Source organism: Molossus molossus, unplaced genomic scaffold, assembly GCF_014108415.1.
Source record: "Molossus molossus isolate mMolMol1 unplaced genomic scaffold, mMolMol1.p scaffold_m16_p_6, whole genome shotgun sequence".
Taxonomy (NCBI): domain Eukaryota; kingdom Metazoa; phylum Chordata; class Mammalia; order Chiroptera; family Molossidae; genus Molossus; species Molossus molossus.
In genome coordinates this window covers 36,427,939-36,447,027 of record NW_023425399.1, presented here as the reverse complement: position 1 = coordinate 36,447,027, position 19,089 = coordinate 36,427,939, and the positions used below count along the sequence as shown (strand labels likewise).

The window sequence follows — 19,089 nt, the reverse complement described above, 5'->3', positions numbered from 1 at the left end:
GAAATCGAAGGAAGGCATTCATTGACATTTGGGATGCTCTGGCTTAAGAAGTCATGTAGGTGTATTTCTGGAAGGATGTCTGAATTTATGTTCTCACGTGCCTGTCTAGCTCCTAGAAGAGTGAGCTAGGCTGAGCAATTAAGTTGCAGCATTTCCCCGACATTTGACCATGCTCCTTTTGTTCAGAGAGCACCTTTTTTTTTTTTTTTTTTAATTTTTTCTTTATTGATTTTAGAGAGAGGAAGTAAGAGGGAGAGAGATAGAAACATTGATGAGAGAGAACATTGATTGGCTGCCTCCTGCATGCCCCCCACTAGGCATCGGGCCCAAAACCTGGGCATGTGTCCTAACTGGGAATTGAACTGGCAACTTCTTGGTACATGGGTTGACGCTCAACCCCTGAGCTACACCAGCCAGACTCAGCATCTTTTGGGACCCAGCAGAAGTCAGCTTGGGAAATACTGCTCTCTAGGTCTCAGTTCTTGAACAGTTCTTTGGTGTTGCAGGGTTCTGATTAACAAGAAGTCAGGAGCAGATGGTCTCGACAAGGAGAATTTTCTTCAAAGAGTGTGTTGGTGGTTTTTATTTTTACCCCTTCAAAATTCTTTACTGACAGATCAACTGAAATTCTCAGGAAATAGTCCATTACACAAATAGTAGTTTCACTCTTTATGATAGTTTCATTTCTTTTTAAATACAAGATGCTCTTTTCAACCTGTAGTAAAATCCATGTTATCTGGCAGCTTACCAAACAGAAGACTGCAACTGATATTTTGGATTTTCACCCAGTACAAATCTTCAGGATGCTGAGACTTTCCTACCAGGTTTTCTAAGAAGAGGCCACTGGGCTGTATTTCAATGAGACAGTGGCCCAGAGCCTCCCTTTACAGAACAGAGGGCACACCCCAGCCTCAGAGCAGGCCCTGGGGACAGCTGCACCTCGGTCTGTAGTGCTCAGCTAAGTCTTCCCCTCTTCCTCAGTGCCTCCTGCCACCATTAGCCACCCTCAGAGAAGAAATATCTGAGATATTAAGTTACTTATATAAGTTCACACAGCTACAAAGAAGTAGAGCTAAGATTCAGGGCAATCAGTTCCAGAACCCAATGTTCTAAGTCATCTGGAGAGGCCTAAACTGAAGAATGTAATTTGGGAGTCTCAGCATAACAATGCTTTTTTAAAACTACGAGCCTGGCCCTGGCCAGTTTGGCTCAGCTGTTAGAGCGTTGACCTGCAGACCAGAGAGTCCCGGGTTCCGTTCCCACTAAGGGCATGTATCTCGGTTGCGGTTTGTCCCTGGCCCCGGTTGGGGTCATGTGGGTGGCGGCCAGTCGATGTGTCTCTCTCACATCAATGCTTCACTCTCTCTCTTTCCCCCTCTCTCCCTCCCACTCTATCTGAAGATAAATGCAAGAAATGTCCTCGGGTGTGGATAAAAAAAAAAAAAAAAATTTTAATTTAAAAAATTTAAAACTATGAGACTGGGTGAGATCACCAAGAAAGTGAACACAGGCAGGAGAAAAGAGACCCAAGTCCACTCTAAGTTGGGGAAGTAAGGAGAAACTTCTCAGGAAATGGAGGAGATTTGCCATAGGGGTTAAGGAGAAGTGAGTGAATGTGGGGCCCTGGAAACAAAAGGAAGAAGGTGTTTCAAGGAGAAGAGGGTGATCAAATTGATCAGGTACTGTTGCTGGGCCCTGTGTGGACTTATAGTTACTTTGTTCATTTGTTTTTACCTAGAACAGGGAGTAGTGTTGGGGCACAGTCATGCCTTCCAAAATGGGTCTAGAACAGTAAGAAAAGGAAATGGAGTAATTTTTCAATAGATTATGTTGCTGCATTAAATACTCACTAAATTACTCTGCTATGTAACTAAGGAAATACAGGAAAATGACAGAAAACAATTTCAATCTGGGCCCTGAATGAATCCTTCTGAAATGCAGTGAGTCCCCTCACATTAACTACTGTTAACATTTTGGTATATTCCCTTCTGTTTCTGCAACTGTGTGTATTTTTTTTTACACAATTATGATTGTATGGAAGATGTTGAATGGCATATACTGATTTATTCTTTTTTAAATCACTTTCTGATATAAAAATAGTACCTATTTTTCCTGAGGGTATTTGAAAAAGAAGAGTGAAAAACGTTTTAGAAATAAGAATAAAGAGTATAAAAGGTCTTTGCAATCTCAGGATGTACCATTAACATTACGGTATTAGCCATGTATTTCCATATAATCTGTGTGGCATACCTACCAGCTCTTCTCCCTGCCTGCCCACCTGCTTAGTGAACACGCAGCTCGGGGCGGGCTGTGTTCCTGCATGATGGAGGTACAAATCCAAGGGGTGGGAGTGGGGTGAACATCCAGCCTGCTAGGCCCCACCATCAAAGACCCTGTTGTAGTGGGTCTCAGTAGGTGGTCCTACCACCCTCTAACAACACCATCCTGCTGTTAAGCTGGGTTTCAGGAGAAGATGTTACCAAGTCCTAAAACCAATTCGATTCTAATCAATTCTTAGAAACAATATTTAAACATTTATAACCTGATTCGCCCTGGCCGGTTTGGCTCAGCGGTTAGAGCGTCAGCCTGCGGTCCACAGAGACCCGGGTTCGGTTCCTGCTAAGGGCGCGTACCTTGGCTGCAGTTTGTCCCCAGCCCTGGTTGGGTCGTGTGGGTGGCGGCCACTCGATGTGTCCCTTTCACATCGATGTTTCTCTCTCTTCCTCTCTCTCCTTCCTGCTCTATCTGAGTAAAAAATGAAAAAATGTCCTCGGGTGAGGATAAAAAATAAATTAATTAATTAAACATTTATAACCTGATTCTAGGAAAATTTAGACATGTTGGTTTTTTGGGGGGGCGGGGAAGACTTAAACAATATTTAGAGAGACTTTGGAAAACAGAACTATATAGAATGTTAGAATCAGAAATAACCCTGAATATAATTGAGTCAAATTTTTCACTTATATAAACAAAGATGCTAAAGTTCACAGAGCTAGTGACTTTCCAATCCAGAGACTGTCTAATCCATCAGCAGCAGAGTTAAGGCTCAAGCCCAGTTCTCTGCATCCCAGAATCATCCTGAAATTTGTTGGTAAAATTTGTAGTAATAGCTTTTCTGAGCAAGTCTGTTTCACCCTGAAAAACTACTTAGTCATGAGCCTCCTGCAGTGAAAGGTGTGTGTCTCAACAGAGCTAGATTTAGAGTCCTCGTGCTCAGGCTCTGTGGGGTAAGGAGAGCCCTAAATGTGGCGTCCTGAGGCTTTCATTCAAGCCTCAGTTTTTCCGATTCCTCTGTGATGGTAAGCAAACCACATAACCATGCTGAGTCTTGCTTTTTTTTCACCTGAAAAATATATATGATATACATCCTCTACCTGACATGGTGTTTTGAAAATCTTGATGCAAAATCTCTATGGAAACAAAAGCATTATGCAAATATAGGGATTTGGTATTTTTATTAAGATTTCACAAGTACCTAGTTTCTGCATCCTACAAAAACATGAATTGCCTTCAGAGCGAGATCCATGTGTGTGTTATTTTTCCGTTCCCTCATAGTAAGTGCAGAATAAATATTTACTAAATAGTGGAGAGCTTTTATCACCTTTAGTAAAATGGAATATTCATGTTAGTTCTCCATGTGAGTGGTGGTATAATAGGTACTGTGGGGATTGCCATGTTTATGTGGATGCCTTCACTGGGCTTTTAAGCTAAAAATAGGAGGGCAGTCTTGTCTGATGTTGCCTCTGAAGTGTGGTGTCATTTGCATGGTAAAAGAAGTCACAAAAGTTGCCATGAGACTGGAACAACATGCTGTTCTCATCAGACAGCATTTTAATCTTGTTTTAAGGCTCCTTGGACATGATATTTATATGTGAGAACAATAGAGCTTTTCCCTTTTTGTAGCTTGTTTCAGGACTAATAATGAAATTTACCAAAATGCTGTCTTTGTGTTTTGCCCAAATTTGCCAGTGGAAAACAAGGTAGGGCAACATACAGCGAAATGACTAACATATGGTATTAACTCCTCATTCTGTTGATATTTCTGATTTGTTAGGCTGAATTTAAGAATCACATCTTCGAATTGCTCTGGCCATTTTATTACTTTCAGGGAATAGAAGTAAAATACTTGTTTTTTGATTAACAATATTATGTATACAAAACTACATGAATCAGCATCAAAGAAAGTTAAAACATTGAGAGGCTACTCTAGAGACCATCTAACCCAGAGTCTTCATTCGACAGCTCTAAGACTTTCCCTGATTTGCCCAGCATCATACAGGCTTAGGAAGTGAGCACCAAATCTCTTGACCTATAGTTAAGTGGGGTTTTAGTCTATAAAATACGCACATTATTCTGAACTGTGTTAAGCAGGTTCATATGAAACTGACAGCTAGTTGAGTACATCTGCTTTCCGGATGAAGTCTGAAGACTGAACTATTTTTAGAGCAGTAAACTACATTCCAAGGTTTAATGTGTACACAATGAATGCTCAGAATATACTTATTCACAAGTTAAAAGATAGCTCTTGAAAGCAATGGGAGGGAACTTCTGGGAAAAGGATGGGGCGGCGGGGATGGGGGTGTCTCCTGACTCAACTCATTAAGGAAAAAAAAAAGCCTATAATAGAAACAAAGCAATAAAAACCAAACAGGGACACTTCCCCTGCCCTTCTCTCTGGAGTGGGTCATTTAAGGTCTGTGACGTTCATGCCAGTGAAAGAGAGGAGAGGGAGTATCATGACATCAGGTAAGAATTCACTGCAGCCCAGTGCCACCTCGTAGTCCCAGTTCACATGCCCCGAGTAGCACAGTGAGGAGTACAGAAGATAAGCGTAGCCCGCAGTTAGTGTATCTTTCTGCAAAACATATACATTATTCCATATTATACTAAGAAAGCTCATATGACACTGTTTGTAGATTTTAAAAAAAGAAAGAAAGAAAAGAAAAGAAAAAAAAAAAAAAACACAAAAAACCTGTTACCTGGGACTTAACACTTTGAAAAATAAGGTAGAATTACAGAAGAGAAAATGAATGTCTGCCCTTCCCATGCTCACGGTAACGCTGTGACACTGAGCTGGAGGCACCGGCTCACTGAGCTGGAGTCCTGCTTTCCAGAGGGAAAGTGCCCGTGCGAACATGGTTGCCCTGGTGTTTTCCATGTTCCTCTTTGTGTTGAATTAGTCAGAATTTCATTACCGCAGCACAGCACGCAGACCACAGGCGCACAGCCTGCTGACCGCTGTCCAGGCTGCTCTGTCTCCAGCCAGCTCTCTCTGAAGCAGGACAGGACATGTGCAGTGAGTGGTGTAGGCTACATGAAGTGTCAGATCAGACTGTGTCAGTCGTGGGAAAGAGGTGGGCTTTTTTATTCTTCAGAGTTTTAGGGTCCACAACCTCAGTATCATTTTGATTGCTTGATTTATACAAATCTCTTCAAAAATGTATAACAAATTTGTAAACTATAATCAAAAAATAAATTAAGACATAAAATGCCTAATTTGCAATCTGTTCTCTTTCATTTCCCAGCCCTCATTTAAAAAAATAAATTCTTTAATAAATATACTGAGTCCCTAACATGGTCCAGGCCATCTTTTAGGTACCGAGGCAAAACAATGAACAAACCGATCAAACTCCCTGCCCTTTTGGAGCTTTTGTGCATCTGGGGGAGACAAGCAACCAATAAGATAAAGACATAAAATGGATGGATGGTTCGACAGCGGTGAGGATATAGGAAATGCTGAGGGAGAGAGGGCGGTGAAATTCCTGCGAGTGGACTGTAAACCCCCCTGGAAGGTGGCTTTCGTGTGAAGATCTGACAGGTGAACCAGAGGGTCAGGTGGACATTGGATGGAAGAGCCTTCTGTGTGAGCACAGCACGTGTAATGGCCTGTAGGCAGGGGCATGTGGCTGAACAACCAGGAGCAAGGGAGAGGGAGAGGGAGAGGACGGGCAGAGCAGACAGCTAGGGTTTCAGCTCAGAGGACTAATGGTGACCAAAACGTCTGGGGCATTGTTGGATTTCATTCTGTATCATTTTAAGATTACTTATGGAATGAACTGTCCCCCCTCCCCCCCCCCCAGTTTGTATCTTGAAGTCCTAACCTCCAATGTGACTGTATTTGAAGATGGGCCTCTAAAGAGATTAAGATAAATGAGGTTTTAAGAGTGGGGCCCTAATCCAATAGAACGATGCCCTTATAAGAAAAGGAAGAGACACCAGGAATGTGCATGCACAGAGAAAAGGCAGTCTGTAAGTCAGGGGAGAGGCCTCAGAAGGAACCAAGCTGATACCAGAACTGTGAGAAAATAAATTTTTCTTATTTAAAGCCACCCAGACTGAGGTATTTTGTTATGGAAACCCTAGCCAACTTTTGCACTATCCTAACACCCAATTATCTTTGACCAGAGAACTTTCTGCTAAGTAGTCAAATTGATCCTGAACAAACTTTATTAACTGATAGCAATATTTATTTTGTGTGAATCCAAAAGATGCTAAGCCATCCTACAGGTACTGTGTTTAATTTAAAACTGGTAAACCTACAGATTAGTAATCCAAAGCAGAGCTAGTAAATCAGTCCAGCCAGATGTGCATTCTTTTGCATTGGCAGTTTAAGAGTAGTTCTTAACAGTTATTTTATTGCTACCTCTTTTGTACTGTCTCTTTTTTAACACAGAATTGGCTTCGGCTAATGTGAATGAAGAAGTAAGGTGCCATACCTTCTCTTTCCATCCCCCTCTCCCGCCAACCATGCTTCCTCTAATCTCTGACCATCTCTCTTTTAACAAAACTCTTTTCTTAACATCACAAAAAACGACAGGAAGGAAAGCAATTGGCTGCTTTTGGAGGCTTATTATTCTGAACCATGCACATAGCCAATTCTATAAACTACGTCTGCGAATTAATTTTGAAATTAGACATAATATATTGTATGTTACATGTACTTTTTTAGCCACCGACTGATGAAAACACCTCTGCTTTATTTTGAAATGTTATTTCTTAGGTCTGTCCATGCAGAAGTGCTTTTCCAATGTCCTGTTCTATTTCTAAATGCATGTATTGCTTTGACTGCAGTATCATCTTGCTCTAAGCTCTCTCTATTAAAAAAAAAAATAGAAAACCATGGGGTTGTGAAATACAGCATAGGGAATATAGTCAATAATATTGTAATAAGTATATATGGTGCCAGATGGGTACTAAAGTTATTTGGGTGATCACTTTATAAGGTATATCAATGTCTAATTACTATGTTGCACATCTGAAACTAAGATTGTATGTCAACTATAACTGAATAAAAATGTAAAAATAATTTTAAAAAGAACCTGGCTGGTGTGGCTCAGTGGATTGAGCATCATCCCATGGACTGAGAGGTCCTGGTTCAATTCCCAGTAAGGGCACATTCTCAGGTTGTGGGCTTAATCTCCAGTAGGGGGCACACAGGAGGCAGCCAGTAGATGTTTCTCACATCAATGTTTCTATCTCATTCTCCCTTCCTCTCTCTCTAAAAAATCAAAACATATTTAAAAAAATAACCTAAAATATTTCAAAACAATAAAAAATAAAACTAGAAAACCAAACCTTCAGAATTGTGAAACCAATGAATAAAATATACCCAGAAGCTTTTTTTGGACTGTATCTGTGTAGAATTTATTTTCCTGACCCCACCAAAGGAGGATAATAACTTGTTTAAAAGAAATGTGTTTAAGAGAATCTTACTAATTCCATGAGTGTTACAGGCAGATCTCAAGCAACTTTCCTGAGAATGGTAAGATGAATGAAAATATAACTACTAAATAAAGGCTTTCAGACATTTAAAAATTAAATTGTGTGCTTGTAGTTTCCCTAGAAAACACAAAAGAACAGTCACTAAAGTGGTCTTAAAAGATTTAAAGACATGAGTATGAATGAGAGCAAGTCTCAGCTCCTACTTAGACTGTGATTAGAATATCAAGCAATTATATAATTTTTATATTAATTTTTTCTTTTAACATTCTCATTTTGAAATCTTCAGGATAAATATGTCATTATACAATGTATTTGGTTTTACAAAAAGATATAGCCCTAAGGATATTGGCTTTGAATAGTCAGTTTAATTTATAAATTGGAATTTCTCCATGGAGTTTTAACCTCAAGGATCTGCCTATGCCACTCAGGGAATTAGCAAGAAAGTAGGAATGATAACTACCAGGGCACTGGGTTCCATTGATTTGCAGCTGTTAACATCTAGGAAATCTAAAGTTCCATCATTCTAACAATGCAGTCATTTGAAAAGTGGAAAAATTTAGTCTATAATTTTTTTAATTTTATTTTTCTTTTTAAAAACTTCTTTTTTCTTTATTGATTTTAGAGAGAGGAAGGAAGAGGAAGAGAAAAACATCGATGAGAGAGAACATCGACTGGCTGCCTCTTGCATGCCCCCCCAGTGGGGATTTGGCCCACAACCTGGGCATGTGCCCTGACCAGGAATCAAACCAGCGACCTCTTGGTGCATGGGTCAATGTTCAACCACTGAGCCACACCAGCCAGGCTAATTTTATTTTTCAATTACAGTTTACATTCAATATTATTTTATATTCGTTTCAGGTTTACAGCATAGTAGTCAGACAGTTACACACTTCACATAATGCCCCCCCCCCAATATTTCCAGTACCCTCTTGGCACTATACATAGTTATTACAATATCATTGATTATATTCCCTATGCTGTATATTACATCACATGACTATTTTGTAACTACCATTGTAGTTCTTAATCCCTTCACTTTTTTCACCTAACCCCGCAAGTCCCCTCCCCTCTAGCAATCATCAGTCTATCAGTCTGTTCTCTGTATCTGTTAGTCTGTTTCTTTTTTTTTTTTTTTTTTGTACAGATAGAGTGGGAGGGAGAGAGAGAGAGAGAAACATCGACGTGAAGGGACACATCGAGTGATCGAGTGGCTGCCACCCGCACGACCAACCAGGGCCGGGGACAAACTGCAACCGAAGTACGTGCCCTTAGCGGGAACCGAACCCGGGTCTCTCCGGACCGCAGGCCGACGCTCTAACCGCTGAGCCAAACTGGCCAGGGCTCTGTTAGTCTGTTTCAATTTTGTTTATTTTGTTCTTTGGAAAGAGACTTGACTTGGGGTGGTGAACACACAATACAGTGTACAGATAATGTGTTGTGGAATTGTGCACTGGAAACCTGTATAATTTTGTTAACCAGTGTCAACTCAATAAATTCAACAAAAAGAGAACAATTAAATAATGTGTTATGTGTCAGTTATATCTTAATAAAGCTGTAAAAATAAAAACAAATTAAAAAATATATCCCACATATAAGTGAATGATATGATATTTGTCTTTCTCTGTCTGACATTTCTTTTAGCATAATACCCTCTAGATCCATCCATGCTGTTGCAAATGGTAAGATTTCATTCTTTTTTTTTTTTATCCTCACCCGAGGACATTTTTCAATATTTTGTTCAGATAGAGTGGGAGGGAGGGAGAGAGAGAGAGAGAGAAACATGGACGTGAAAGGGACACATCGAGTGGTTGCCACCCACACAACCCAACCAGGGCCGGGGACAAACTGCAACTGAGGTACATGCCCTTAGCGGGAACTGAACCCGGGTCTCTCCGGACCACAGGCCGACGCTCTAACCACTGAGCAAAACCGACCAGGGTGAGATTTTGTTCTTTTTTATGGCTGAATAATATTCCATTGTATATATGTAACACAGTTCCTTTATCCTCTATTTTTTAAAAAAAAATTTTTTATTGATTTGAGAGAGAGAGGAAGGGAGACAGAGAGAGAGATAGAAACATCGATGAGAGAGAACATCAATTGGCTGCCTCCTACATGTCCCACCACCCCCCCCCCGCCCCCCGGGGATTGGGCCCACAACTGGGCATGTACCCTGACTGGGATCGAACCAGCAACCTTTTGGTGCATGGGTTGATGCTCAGCCACTGAGCCATACCAACCAGGTTATCCAGTTGTCTATTAATGGGCACCTGGTTGCTTCCATATGTTGGCTATTATAAATAATGCTGCAATGAACATAGGGGTGCATATATCCTTTTGAGTTAGTGTTTTGGGTTTCTCTGGATACGTACCTGGAAGTAGAATTGCTGAGTCACAAGGTTGTGCCATTTTTAATTTTTTGAGGACATTTTATAATGGCTGCACCAATCTGCATTCCCACTAACAGTGCATGAGGGTTCCCTTTCTCCACATCCTAGCCAACATTTGTTGGTTGTTGATTTATTGATGATAGACATTTTGACAGGTATGAGATGATATTTCATTGTGGTTTTAATTTGTATTTCTCTGATGATTAGTGAGGTTAAACATCTTTTCATGTGTCTATTGGCTATTTGTATGTCCTCTTTGGAAAAGAGGACCTCTGCCTCGTTTTTACTTAGATTATTGTTTTTCTTGGTGTTGAGTTGAATGAGATATTTATAAATTTAGGATATTAACCCCTTGTCAGATGTATCATTTGTGAATATCTTCTTCCATTCAGTCAGTCTATGCTTTAAAAAATATATATTTAAAAATTTTTACTATTTTGCTTGGTAGTTCAAGCAAATTAGAGACAAACTCCTGGGTACAGAGTAGGCAGACAGCTCTGGTGGTGGGGGTTTTTGTGGGGGATTCAGGGACTAAGCAAAAAAAGAGAACTCATGGACCTGGACAGCAGTGTGGTGATTGTGGGGGGAGGGTGTGGGAAGAGGTGGAAGAAAGCATAGAGGGAATAAATGGTGATGGAAAAAAATAAAATGAAATACAGTTCTTAAAAAGAAAAAAAAAATCTTTACTATAATAAACTAGTTTGATTGACTTTTTAACCAAACTGGTCACACTAGGTAAAACACTTGAGATTCTTTGTGTGTTCATAAACATAGCCTTGGAAGATATATTTTTGTCATTTATCCACTCAGTGAGCATTTGTGTCAAGCACCGTGACAATTCCCAGGAATACATAGGTGTGTAAGGCAAGCTCCTGCCTCCCACTGACTTTTAATTATAGATACCTAAAATTTAAACTAAAATCAGGACAGCTGCATTGCATGCTCAGATGAGTGTTCTAGGAACTAAAATGAGTTTCTAGACTAGGTAGGGATCCAACCAAGGAAGTGTTTCCTTAAGAATGAACCAAAAAGGATATTAGAGACCTGAAATCATAGATAGTCTGCTACTTTTTATGTATTGTTTTCATGTAAATTCCAATGAAAGTACATTGCTATTTAAATGGTTTTAACGACACCATTTAAGTTTTTATGTTTATAGGATACCCTAGAGTCTGCACAGGACTTAGACAACATAAAATATTTGTTGCACTTTTAAATGCTGACATACACGTTCATTGTAGAAAGTGGTTTACTTTTAGCCTCAGGAGGAATTCAAACCCACTTCTCTAAAAGAACTTTTAGAGATAAACACTCATATAAAATATTCTGTGAAACAGCCTCCATTGTTTATAATGTAATTTGATGTTCCATTGACATCTCCGCAGAAAGGCTCAAACTTTTTCAGACCAAGGTCACTTATTTTTTGATGAGTCAGAAGATCATGTTGATGGATGAAACCGCTGAAGTATTAAGATTTAAATGGTTGACCATTTTATTCCTCTCAAAACCAAGATTATGCCAATGTGTTTTGTAATCATAAAATACCCCTTGATTTAGGGAGGGGTAATCTTGAGAAGTTAATCTAACAACTAGTTTGTCTAGTTGAACATTTTTGTCTTATGTAAACAGCTCAGTGTACACAAATCTCAATGTATTTTTTTTTCTTTATCTTTATTGATTCTATAGAGAGAGGGAGAGAGAGATAGAAACATTGATGAGAGAGAACATCGATTGGCCGCCTCCTGAATGCTCTCACTGGGTATTGGGCCCACAACCTGGGCATGTGCCCTGACCGGGAATCAAACCAGTGACCTCTTGGTGCATGGGTTGATGCTCAGCCACTGAGCCACACCAGCCAGGCAAATCTCATTGTATTTTTGAAGTATTTTTGCCCAGACACTGTTAATATCTCAAGACCACTGTCTTAGTTTTCCATTCTTTTTCCTTTTCCTCCCTAACTGTCTTTGACACTCTGCGACTTAGTTCAGTTTATTAGATGTTCTTCTACTGTACACTTAATGGAGGTTGGAAGTGTTAGAGATAAGTTAGGATTGGCCGTCTGTGTTTTTATAAGTCTCAAGAGGTTTCTATCAAGTCCTCTGGTTCATGGGACATGAATTTCTTCTTCTAGTTCTGGATCTTTTCCGTGGTCAGCAGGAAATCAGTTGCTTTAAGACTGACTTCCCTCTGGTCAGGTTGTGGGCCATCTGCTTGGACATGTTGTCACTATTTGATCTTTTAACAATTTGTGTTCTGGCCCCTCTGTTGCCTGGATTGTACCTGGATCTTTGGGAAACATGAGGATGGATTTTCCTGTGAGCTTCTCTTTTAGGGACATATAATTTAACTAACCTGATTGAAAAATTCCAACATATTTTTTAACAGGACCTGATGATGTCAGTGTTTCGCCAGTGGGTGTGCATTATAGATTCATTCCCAGCTGACCCTCTTAATGCCATCTTATGTAGAACTATTCTGCACCAAGTAGGAAAGTGTCATTTCTGCTTTTTACTTTAAAAAAAAAAGTTTGTGACAGCCCTGGCTGGGTGGCTCAGTTGAGTGGAGCGTTGTCCCATACACCAAAAGGAATGGGTTTGATTCCCAGTTAGGGCACGTACCTAGGTTGAGGGTTCAATCCCTGGGCAGGGTGCGTTTGGGAGGCAAGTTATCAATTGCTCTCTCTCATCAGTGTTTCTCTCTCTCTCTCTCTCTCTCTCTCTCTCTCACTCTCAAAAAAATAATTGTGGTAAAATGTACAAGACATAAATGCCATTCTAACCATTTCTGAGTGTACAATTCAGTGGCATTTAGTCTGTTCATACTGTTGTTCAGGCATCTGTCTCCAGAACTGGTTCATCTTCCCTAAGGCTGGACCCACTAAGCAATGACTCCTCATCTCTACCCACCTTGGCTGCTGGCATTCTGCTTTCTGTCTCTGAATTTGATTACTAGGTACCTCGTATAAGTGGAATCATACAATGTTTGTCCTTTTGTTTCATTTACTCATTTAGCATAATGTCTTCAAATTGTATCCATATTGTAGCATGTGTTGATTGTCACTCCTTTATCAAGTTGGATAATATTGCATTGTAAGCATGTGGCACATTTTGTTTATCTCTTCATACATTGATGGACACCTGGGTAGCTTCTACCTTTTGGCTATTGTGAATGATGCTGCTGTGAACATGGGCATATAAATACATTTTTGATTCCCTGCTTTCACTAGTGTTGGGTATATAGTCAGAGGTGGAAGTGTTATATCATATGATAATTCTCTTTAATTTTTAAGGAATCACCATACTGTTTTCTATAGAGGTTCTGCTTTATTCCTGACCCCTGTCCTAGCTGCATCCTGTGTTCATGATTGAAAAGGGTGACATTAGGGCCCTGGCCAGTTTGGCTCAGCGGTTAGAGTGTTGGCCTGCGGTCCGGAGAGACCCGGGTTCGGTTCCTGCTAAGGGCACATACTTCGGTTGCAGTTTGTCCCCGGCCCTGGTTGGTCGTGCGGGTGGCAGCCACTCGATGTGTCCCTTCACGTCGATGTTTCTCTCTCTCTCTCTCTCTCTCCCTCCCACTCTATCTGTACAAAAAAATGGAAAAATATCCTCGGGTGAGGATAAAAACAAAACAAAACGAAAAGGGTGACATTAGGGATGAAATGGACTGAAGGGCTTCTCTCAGGGATCTTTTTTGTTTAGGAGAACCCGTAATAAAATTGGTGAATGATTCCTGGGCAAAAAATTCTCTTTTACCTCATCTTAATAGAGTCCTAAAATGTAAAAGTGGCCCCATCAACACTGAGCCTTGGGGATTATGGGATTTGAGCTTTCTGTGCCCAATGTTACAAGGGCTGTTAGACAGCAGAACCAAACAGTATGCTCTTCTAACTCCCCCCACAAGATTGATGAAGGTCACAAGAAACAGAAGGCTCGCATTTGTCTTACTGTGGACTTCTTAGCTGTAGAATATCCAAGCAGTGAGACCCAAGTTTGGCCCTCTGACATGACAATGAGGCCAGATTCTGTGACATAGTTCCCAGGAGCATGAGCCTAGAGGATAAACTCACTGATACCAGAAGATACCACAGAGATTGCCTCATCCAGCTCTCCACCCCAAAGTCAACAGAACTCACCCCTGAAGGTTACAGGTTGCTTTCTACCTTGTACACACAAAAACCAAGCACCTGTTCTCCAGAAGTTTCCAAGTTGTTCACTTATATCAGCTACTCTAATAGTGCTTGCATAGTGAGACTGAAGAATAGTGCCCACCCTCAACTAAAAACCAAACATGTTACTGTCATTCCATCTAATGTGTGTTTGGTTGCATGAGAGGACGTCAGACCCACCCAAAGCTTGGCCACCTCACCAGCTGCATGTAACAACCCCACCCAGGGCTTGAGCTCACCTCACTTCAGTTCTCAGGAAAAGCTTGTTTAGAGAAACAGAATTAGGGAGGATTACCGACAGGGTATGCAGCCCTTCTGTTCTTAAGAACTCCCGACAGTTATCTATCCCTGGATTAGGCAGGACCATCAAAAAAGGAATTCCTGGCTGACGTCCTCCTAACCGCTCGAGAAACAGCGTACTGACATCCACTCAAGGCCAGCCTCCTTCCTCTGAGTAGTTTGTAACACTCAGCCCTACAAAGCTCATTGATGCATAGCCGATCCACTGTGCATGGCACTGACGATATCTGAAGCCCTACAAAGAAATGGCTCCCTGTCCTTGGTGCCAGGAGTGGCTGTTTTCTGAGCACTTGGTTGGTTGTGATCCTGGTCACCACGTGAACCACCTCATCGTGGCCGCAGGGAAGCGGAGGCAGGCAGCCGTCTGCCTCTAGCGCAGGTCCACACTCAGGCTAGTTGCCAGCCTCGTGCCAGTCTTCACCTTACGTTGTAAGGTCTCATTTTTGTCCTTTACCATTGCTTCACTTACTTGTGGTTGTTGAATTACCTAAATTTTTATAAGCTTTTCAGATCCTTTAAGCAATAAATTGGAAGTGTAAACATGAGCCAGGTAATTGTAGTTGCTCTGAATGTTCAGAGGACAAAATGTATATAAATTATTAGTTTTGATAGAACTGGAATATGATCATTATAGTTGGCATTAAAACCACTACTGTTCTTGGGGGCCGAGTGGAGGTGGGCAAAGGACGGGGGGAATGGAGGACATCTGTTAACAGTGTCAACAATGAAAGCATTCTGAGTGTGACTAAAGTGTAAGTTTTGTGCTGTCAGGGCCTTGGCCGTCTCGCTCACTGTGTATCTCCAGTTGCCAGTGCTGTGCTTAGCACATAGAGATGCTCAGCCAACATTCCCTGAGAGATGGAACGGGAAGGATCTCTGGGCACCCGGAGGTCACCGTCATCACAGCCTGTGGATGCTCAGAAGCAAAGAAGCCCCGACTCTGGCATTGCCTCCACCTTTGTCACACATGAGGGACACAGCTGGCATCTCTAACACTCTCCTCTCTCCCTCTGCAGACTCACATTTCCAGACTCCCTCCCGGCGCCGTGGCAGGACAGTCCGTGGCAATCGAAGGTGGGGTTTGCCGCCTGGAGAGCCCAGTGAACTGAACCTCAGGCAGAGCATGAAGCACCTGGGAGGCATTTTAGAACCTGAGCTTTCCTGTGTTTTTAACTGAAGTTGGATGTTCTGTCGTCTTCATTTTATAATTCCTACTGCAGCCTCTTGCCCCACTGGGGACACTAGTGCAACTGCAGTTAGTGCTTAGTGACCTGCAGGCCGCTGGTGGGCTGGTGGACCGAATGCGAGAGAGAGAGAGAGAGAGAGAAAGAGAGAGAGAAAGAGAGAGAGAGAGAGAGAGTGCTTGCTTCTCCCTTGATGAAATAGAAGCTCCTCTGTATTGTGGAACCTAAGACCAGAAATGAGTCAATCATCTTTACAAAATGTGTGCTTTAACTGTTTACAAGTCAACCTAAAGTTGCAGGAAACATTTTTTTTATTTCATAAAGAGGTACCAACTGTCGTTGATGTAATGTGTCTGAATTGAAGAGTAAATCAGTTTATTGAAATGATTTGACAGTGGTAGTGCTCCATTTAATAAGAATAATAAGTAATAAAGTGTTTTTATTTGTTAACCAGTTTAAGTGAACCCTACAGTAACTTAAACTGTTATTCTCATCCCTCATATGGGGCATTTTTCTTTAACAAAGAATGGTTTCAGTGAAACAATCTAGCAGAGAATTAAGGTCAGAACCTTTTTAAAAGTAGTCTTATTGATAAAGTTTGTACTTCCTCCCTCATGCCTTTCTAAATTTAAATATTGCATAGCTTCGAGCTGTATGTACTGTATTATGAAAGGATATGTAAAAAAAAAAAACATACAGCAATGCACAGTCCTTAATTTGTGTATAATGGAATGTTATTTACAATGTAACGCTGTAAATAAGAAAGCAAAATTTATGGGAAAATTCAATATTATCTTTGTTCCTTGTTTAAATATATTTTTAAGGTAAAGGCACAAAAATAAAAGAAGCATATTACTGGGTATAGTGTGTGACTCCTCTTCTCAAACTAATAAATTATCTTTTGAATCCTGAGTTGGTGAGCCATTTTTTAAAATTTTGTTTGTAAAAAGTTACTTCTTCCAAAAATTATACCGTTAGCCTTCTTGCTGTGACTCTGGTTGTTCCAAATTCAGTCTTATGTTTGTACACACTAGCAAGGTAAAAGCTTCATATGTGATTGAATGGTCAATATAGCAATCCTTAAAATTCTTGTTCCAATTTGATAAAAATAACAAAGGGAAGGAACACGAACGTTGTGGAAATGGTGCTGGCAGTTGGAAACTCAATGGTTACAGTTGATAACTTGCTTCTAAATGTTATATTTAGTGATTCTGGAGCCACGTAAGAAAACCAAGACTTTCCTTTTGATTTTCCATGTACGAAGTGGCTATCAAGAAGATACTAAAGATAGCCTTGCTCAGGGGAGGAGGTGCCCTGCACCATGTAATCATGGCTCTGGGCGGTAACTGATAAAGCCCCAGATGAAATTATACACTTGACATGGATGTATGGCCAAATTATAAAGGAAAGACAACCAAAATGGAGTGGGTGTAAATATGAATGATTTGGGAGTCGCTGACTTATATTCCTCGTACAGGCAATTACATTTGTCTCGCTGTGTTCTCTAGACAGGTTGGTGCCGTGGTATCTGTTTCTCATTCTTAATGAGGCTGAGAACTTAGTGAGAGATGGGCTGGCTGGTGGGGAGCCTTTGGCTTCAAAAGCTTTCAAAGACCTGTTACCTGTTGGCAGGGTTTTTCAGGAACTGGACTGGATCACATAAAACTATCAGGACACTTTGGAGTCTGAAAATCATCTGACCTATTTCACCAGGAATGCCGTGTCTTTCATCTCCTTTGACTCTATTCCATTCATATTTAAAAGTTTGGGCTTGTTAAAACCCCTTTTATGAAGAGCTTAAAAACTGGTCAGTATAAAGGAGCATGGCCCCATAACATTTTGTTAAGACTTTATTCTCCAGTTTCTTTTCTTTTTAATTTAAGGAATATTGTGAAACCAGGGAGAGGAAGAAAAGTGATATTCAGAATCATGAGGCAAAAATGTGTAAGTTCCTTCATTATAAAATCAGCTGTGAATGAGCAGATACTGTAACCAGAGGATACTGGCAAAAAATCAACTTCATTTCACACAAAAGTAGAAAAGGTAGAAGCAGATAAGAAAATAACCTCATGTCCTAGTCTGGCTTATGCTAGCAAGATTCTGAGGCTGTATTTTAAGATGCCCACTTTAAATGTGGAGGATCTTAACTGCATGCCTATATTCTATTTCTTTCTGAGTCCTGAACATTGGATGCTTGGTTCTCCTGAGTATAATTAAGTCTGTTCTGTATTCCTCACGGTCATCACTGTGATTTTGCTTTGGGTTTGGAAACTGATGTCTTCCAGACTCGGTGAGGAGGGGGAAGGAACCCGGAGTGGCCGCACGTGGCACCTTGTCCAGAGTGGTGCCCCTCGCTTGTCAGCTCAGCCACTTCTCCCGCCTCCTCTGTGTCTGCCCCTGCAGGCCGTCTTCTCTTTTCTTTTTTTCTTTATTGATTTTAGAGAAAGAGGAAGGGAGAGGGGGAGAGATAGAAACATTGATGAGCGAGAATATCAATTGGACGCCTCCTGCATGCCCCCCACTGGGGATTGGGCCCACAACCTGGGCATGTGCCCTGACCGGGAATCGAACCAGCGACCTCTTGGTGCATGGGTGGGCGCTCAACCACTGAGCCATGCCAGCAGGTGGCCCTGTCTAATCTTTGAACTGCCATTTCTAAATGTGAACTTGAACTCAGATATCAATGTTATAATTCTGTGCAAAGTATACATAAACAAGTCCTAAATGCTAGTCTGTGAGCAAAATGGAAGACTTTTAGTTCATGGATATGGGGACATCTCTCTTGGCTGCTCAAAGCCTTTTGTGCCCAATTCTTCATTTTCTCCCATGTGGGAGAGTAGTGACGTGTCCCACTTCCTGCAGCTAAGCAAGGTCACTGTTTTGAAGCATTGGAGGGAGGGTATGAAGGAGAAATGGGGGGAGTGGAGAAGGGAAGGTTTAGGAAAGTGCTAGAATTGTTCTTGAATCTTGAGATTGTATGGAATATTTTTTAATCTGGTCACTCTTATTATGTGAAGTAATCCATACTTATAAGAAATCAGCAAATAGATAAGAAAAAGATGAAAGTGAACTTGCAACCCCACTTCCCTAAAAACAGCAATTAATTACAATTTATCTTATATCCTTATTGATTCTTTATGCATCAATTTTCTGTGTGTTTTTAACACAAAAATAGGGCTATATTGAACCCTTAAATGGAGTTATATAACCTGCAGTTTATATTTAATAGCATCAATGGAAAGATATCTAAACCTGTAGGGTTATATAATGCCTCATTTACTGCTTCTTCATACAATGCTGGTTCCACTAATGCTGTTGAATACATATA

General features: G+C 40.8%; 1 protein-coding gene across 4 annotated transcripts in view; it reads left to right on the top strand.

Moving 5' to 3' along the window:
• Positions 1-17,670, top strand: part of TASP1 (taspase 1) — a 318,727-nt gene extending 301,057 nt beyond the window's left edge. For 3 of the 4 annotated variants that reach the window (XM_036244395.1, XM_036244399.1, XM_036244400.1), the window contains one exon: positions 15,594-15,701. In XM_036244395.1, coding sequence (XP_036100288.1) covers positions 15,594-15,686 — 93 coding nt within the window. In that variant the 3' untranslated portion in view covers positions 15,687-15,701. Of the gene's footprint in view, positions 1-15,593; positions 15,702-17,644 lie in introns of those variants that run through there. The other variant, XM_036244396.1, reaches the window with a different exon arrangement.
• Positions 17,671-19,089: the final 1,419 nt, after the last annotated feature.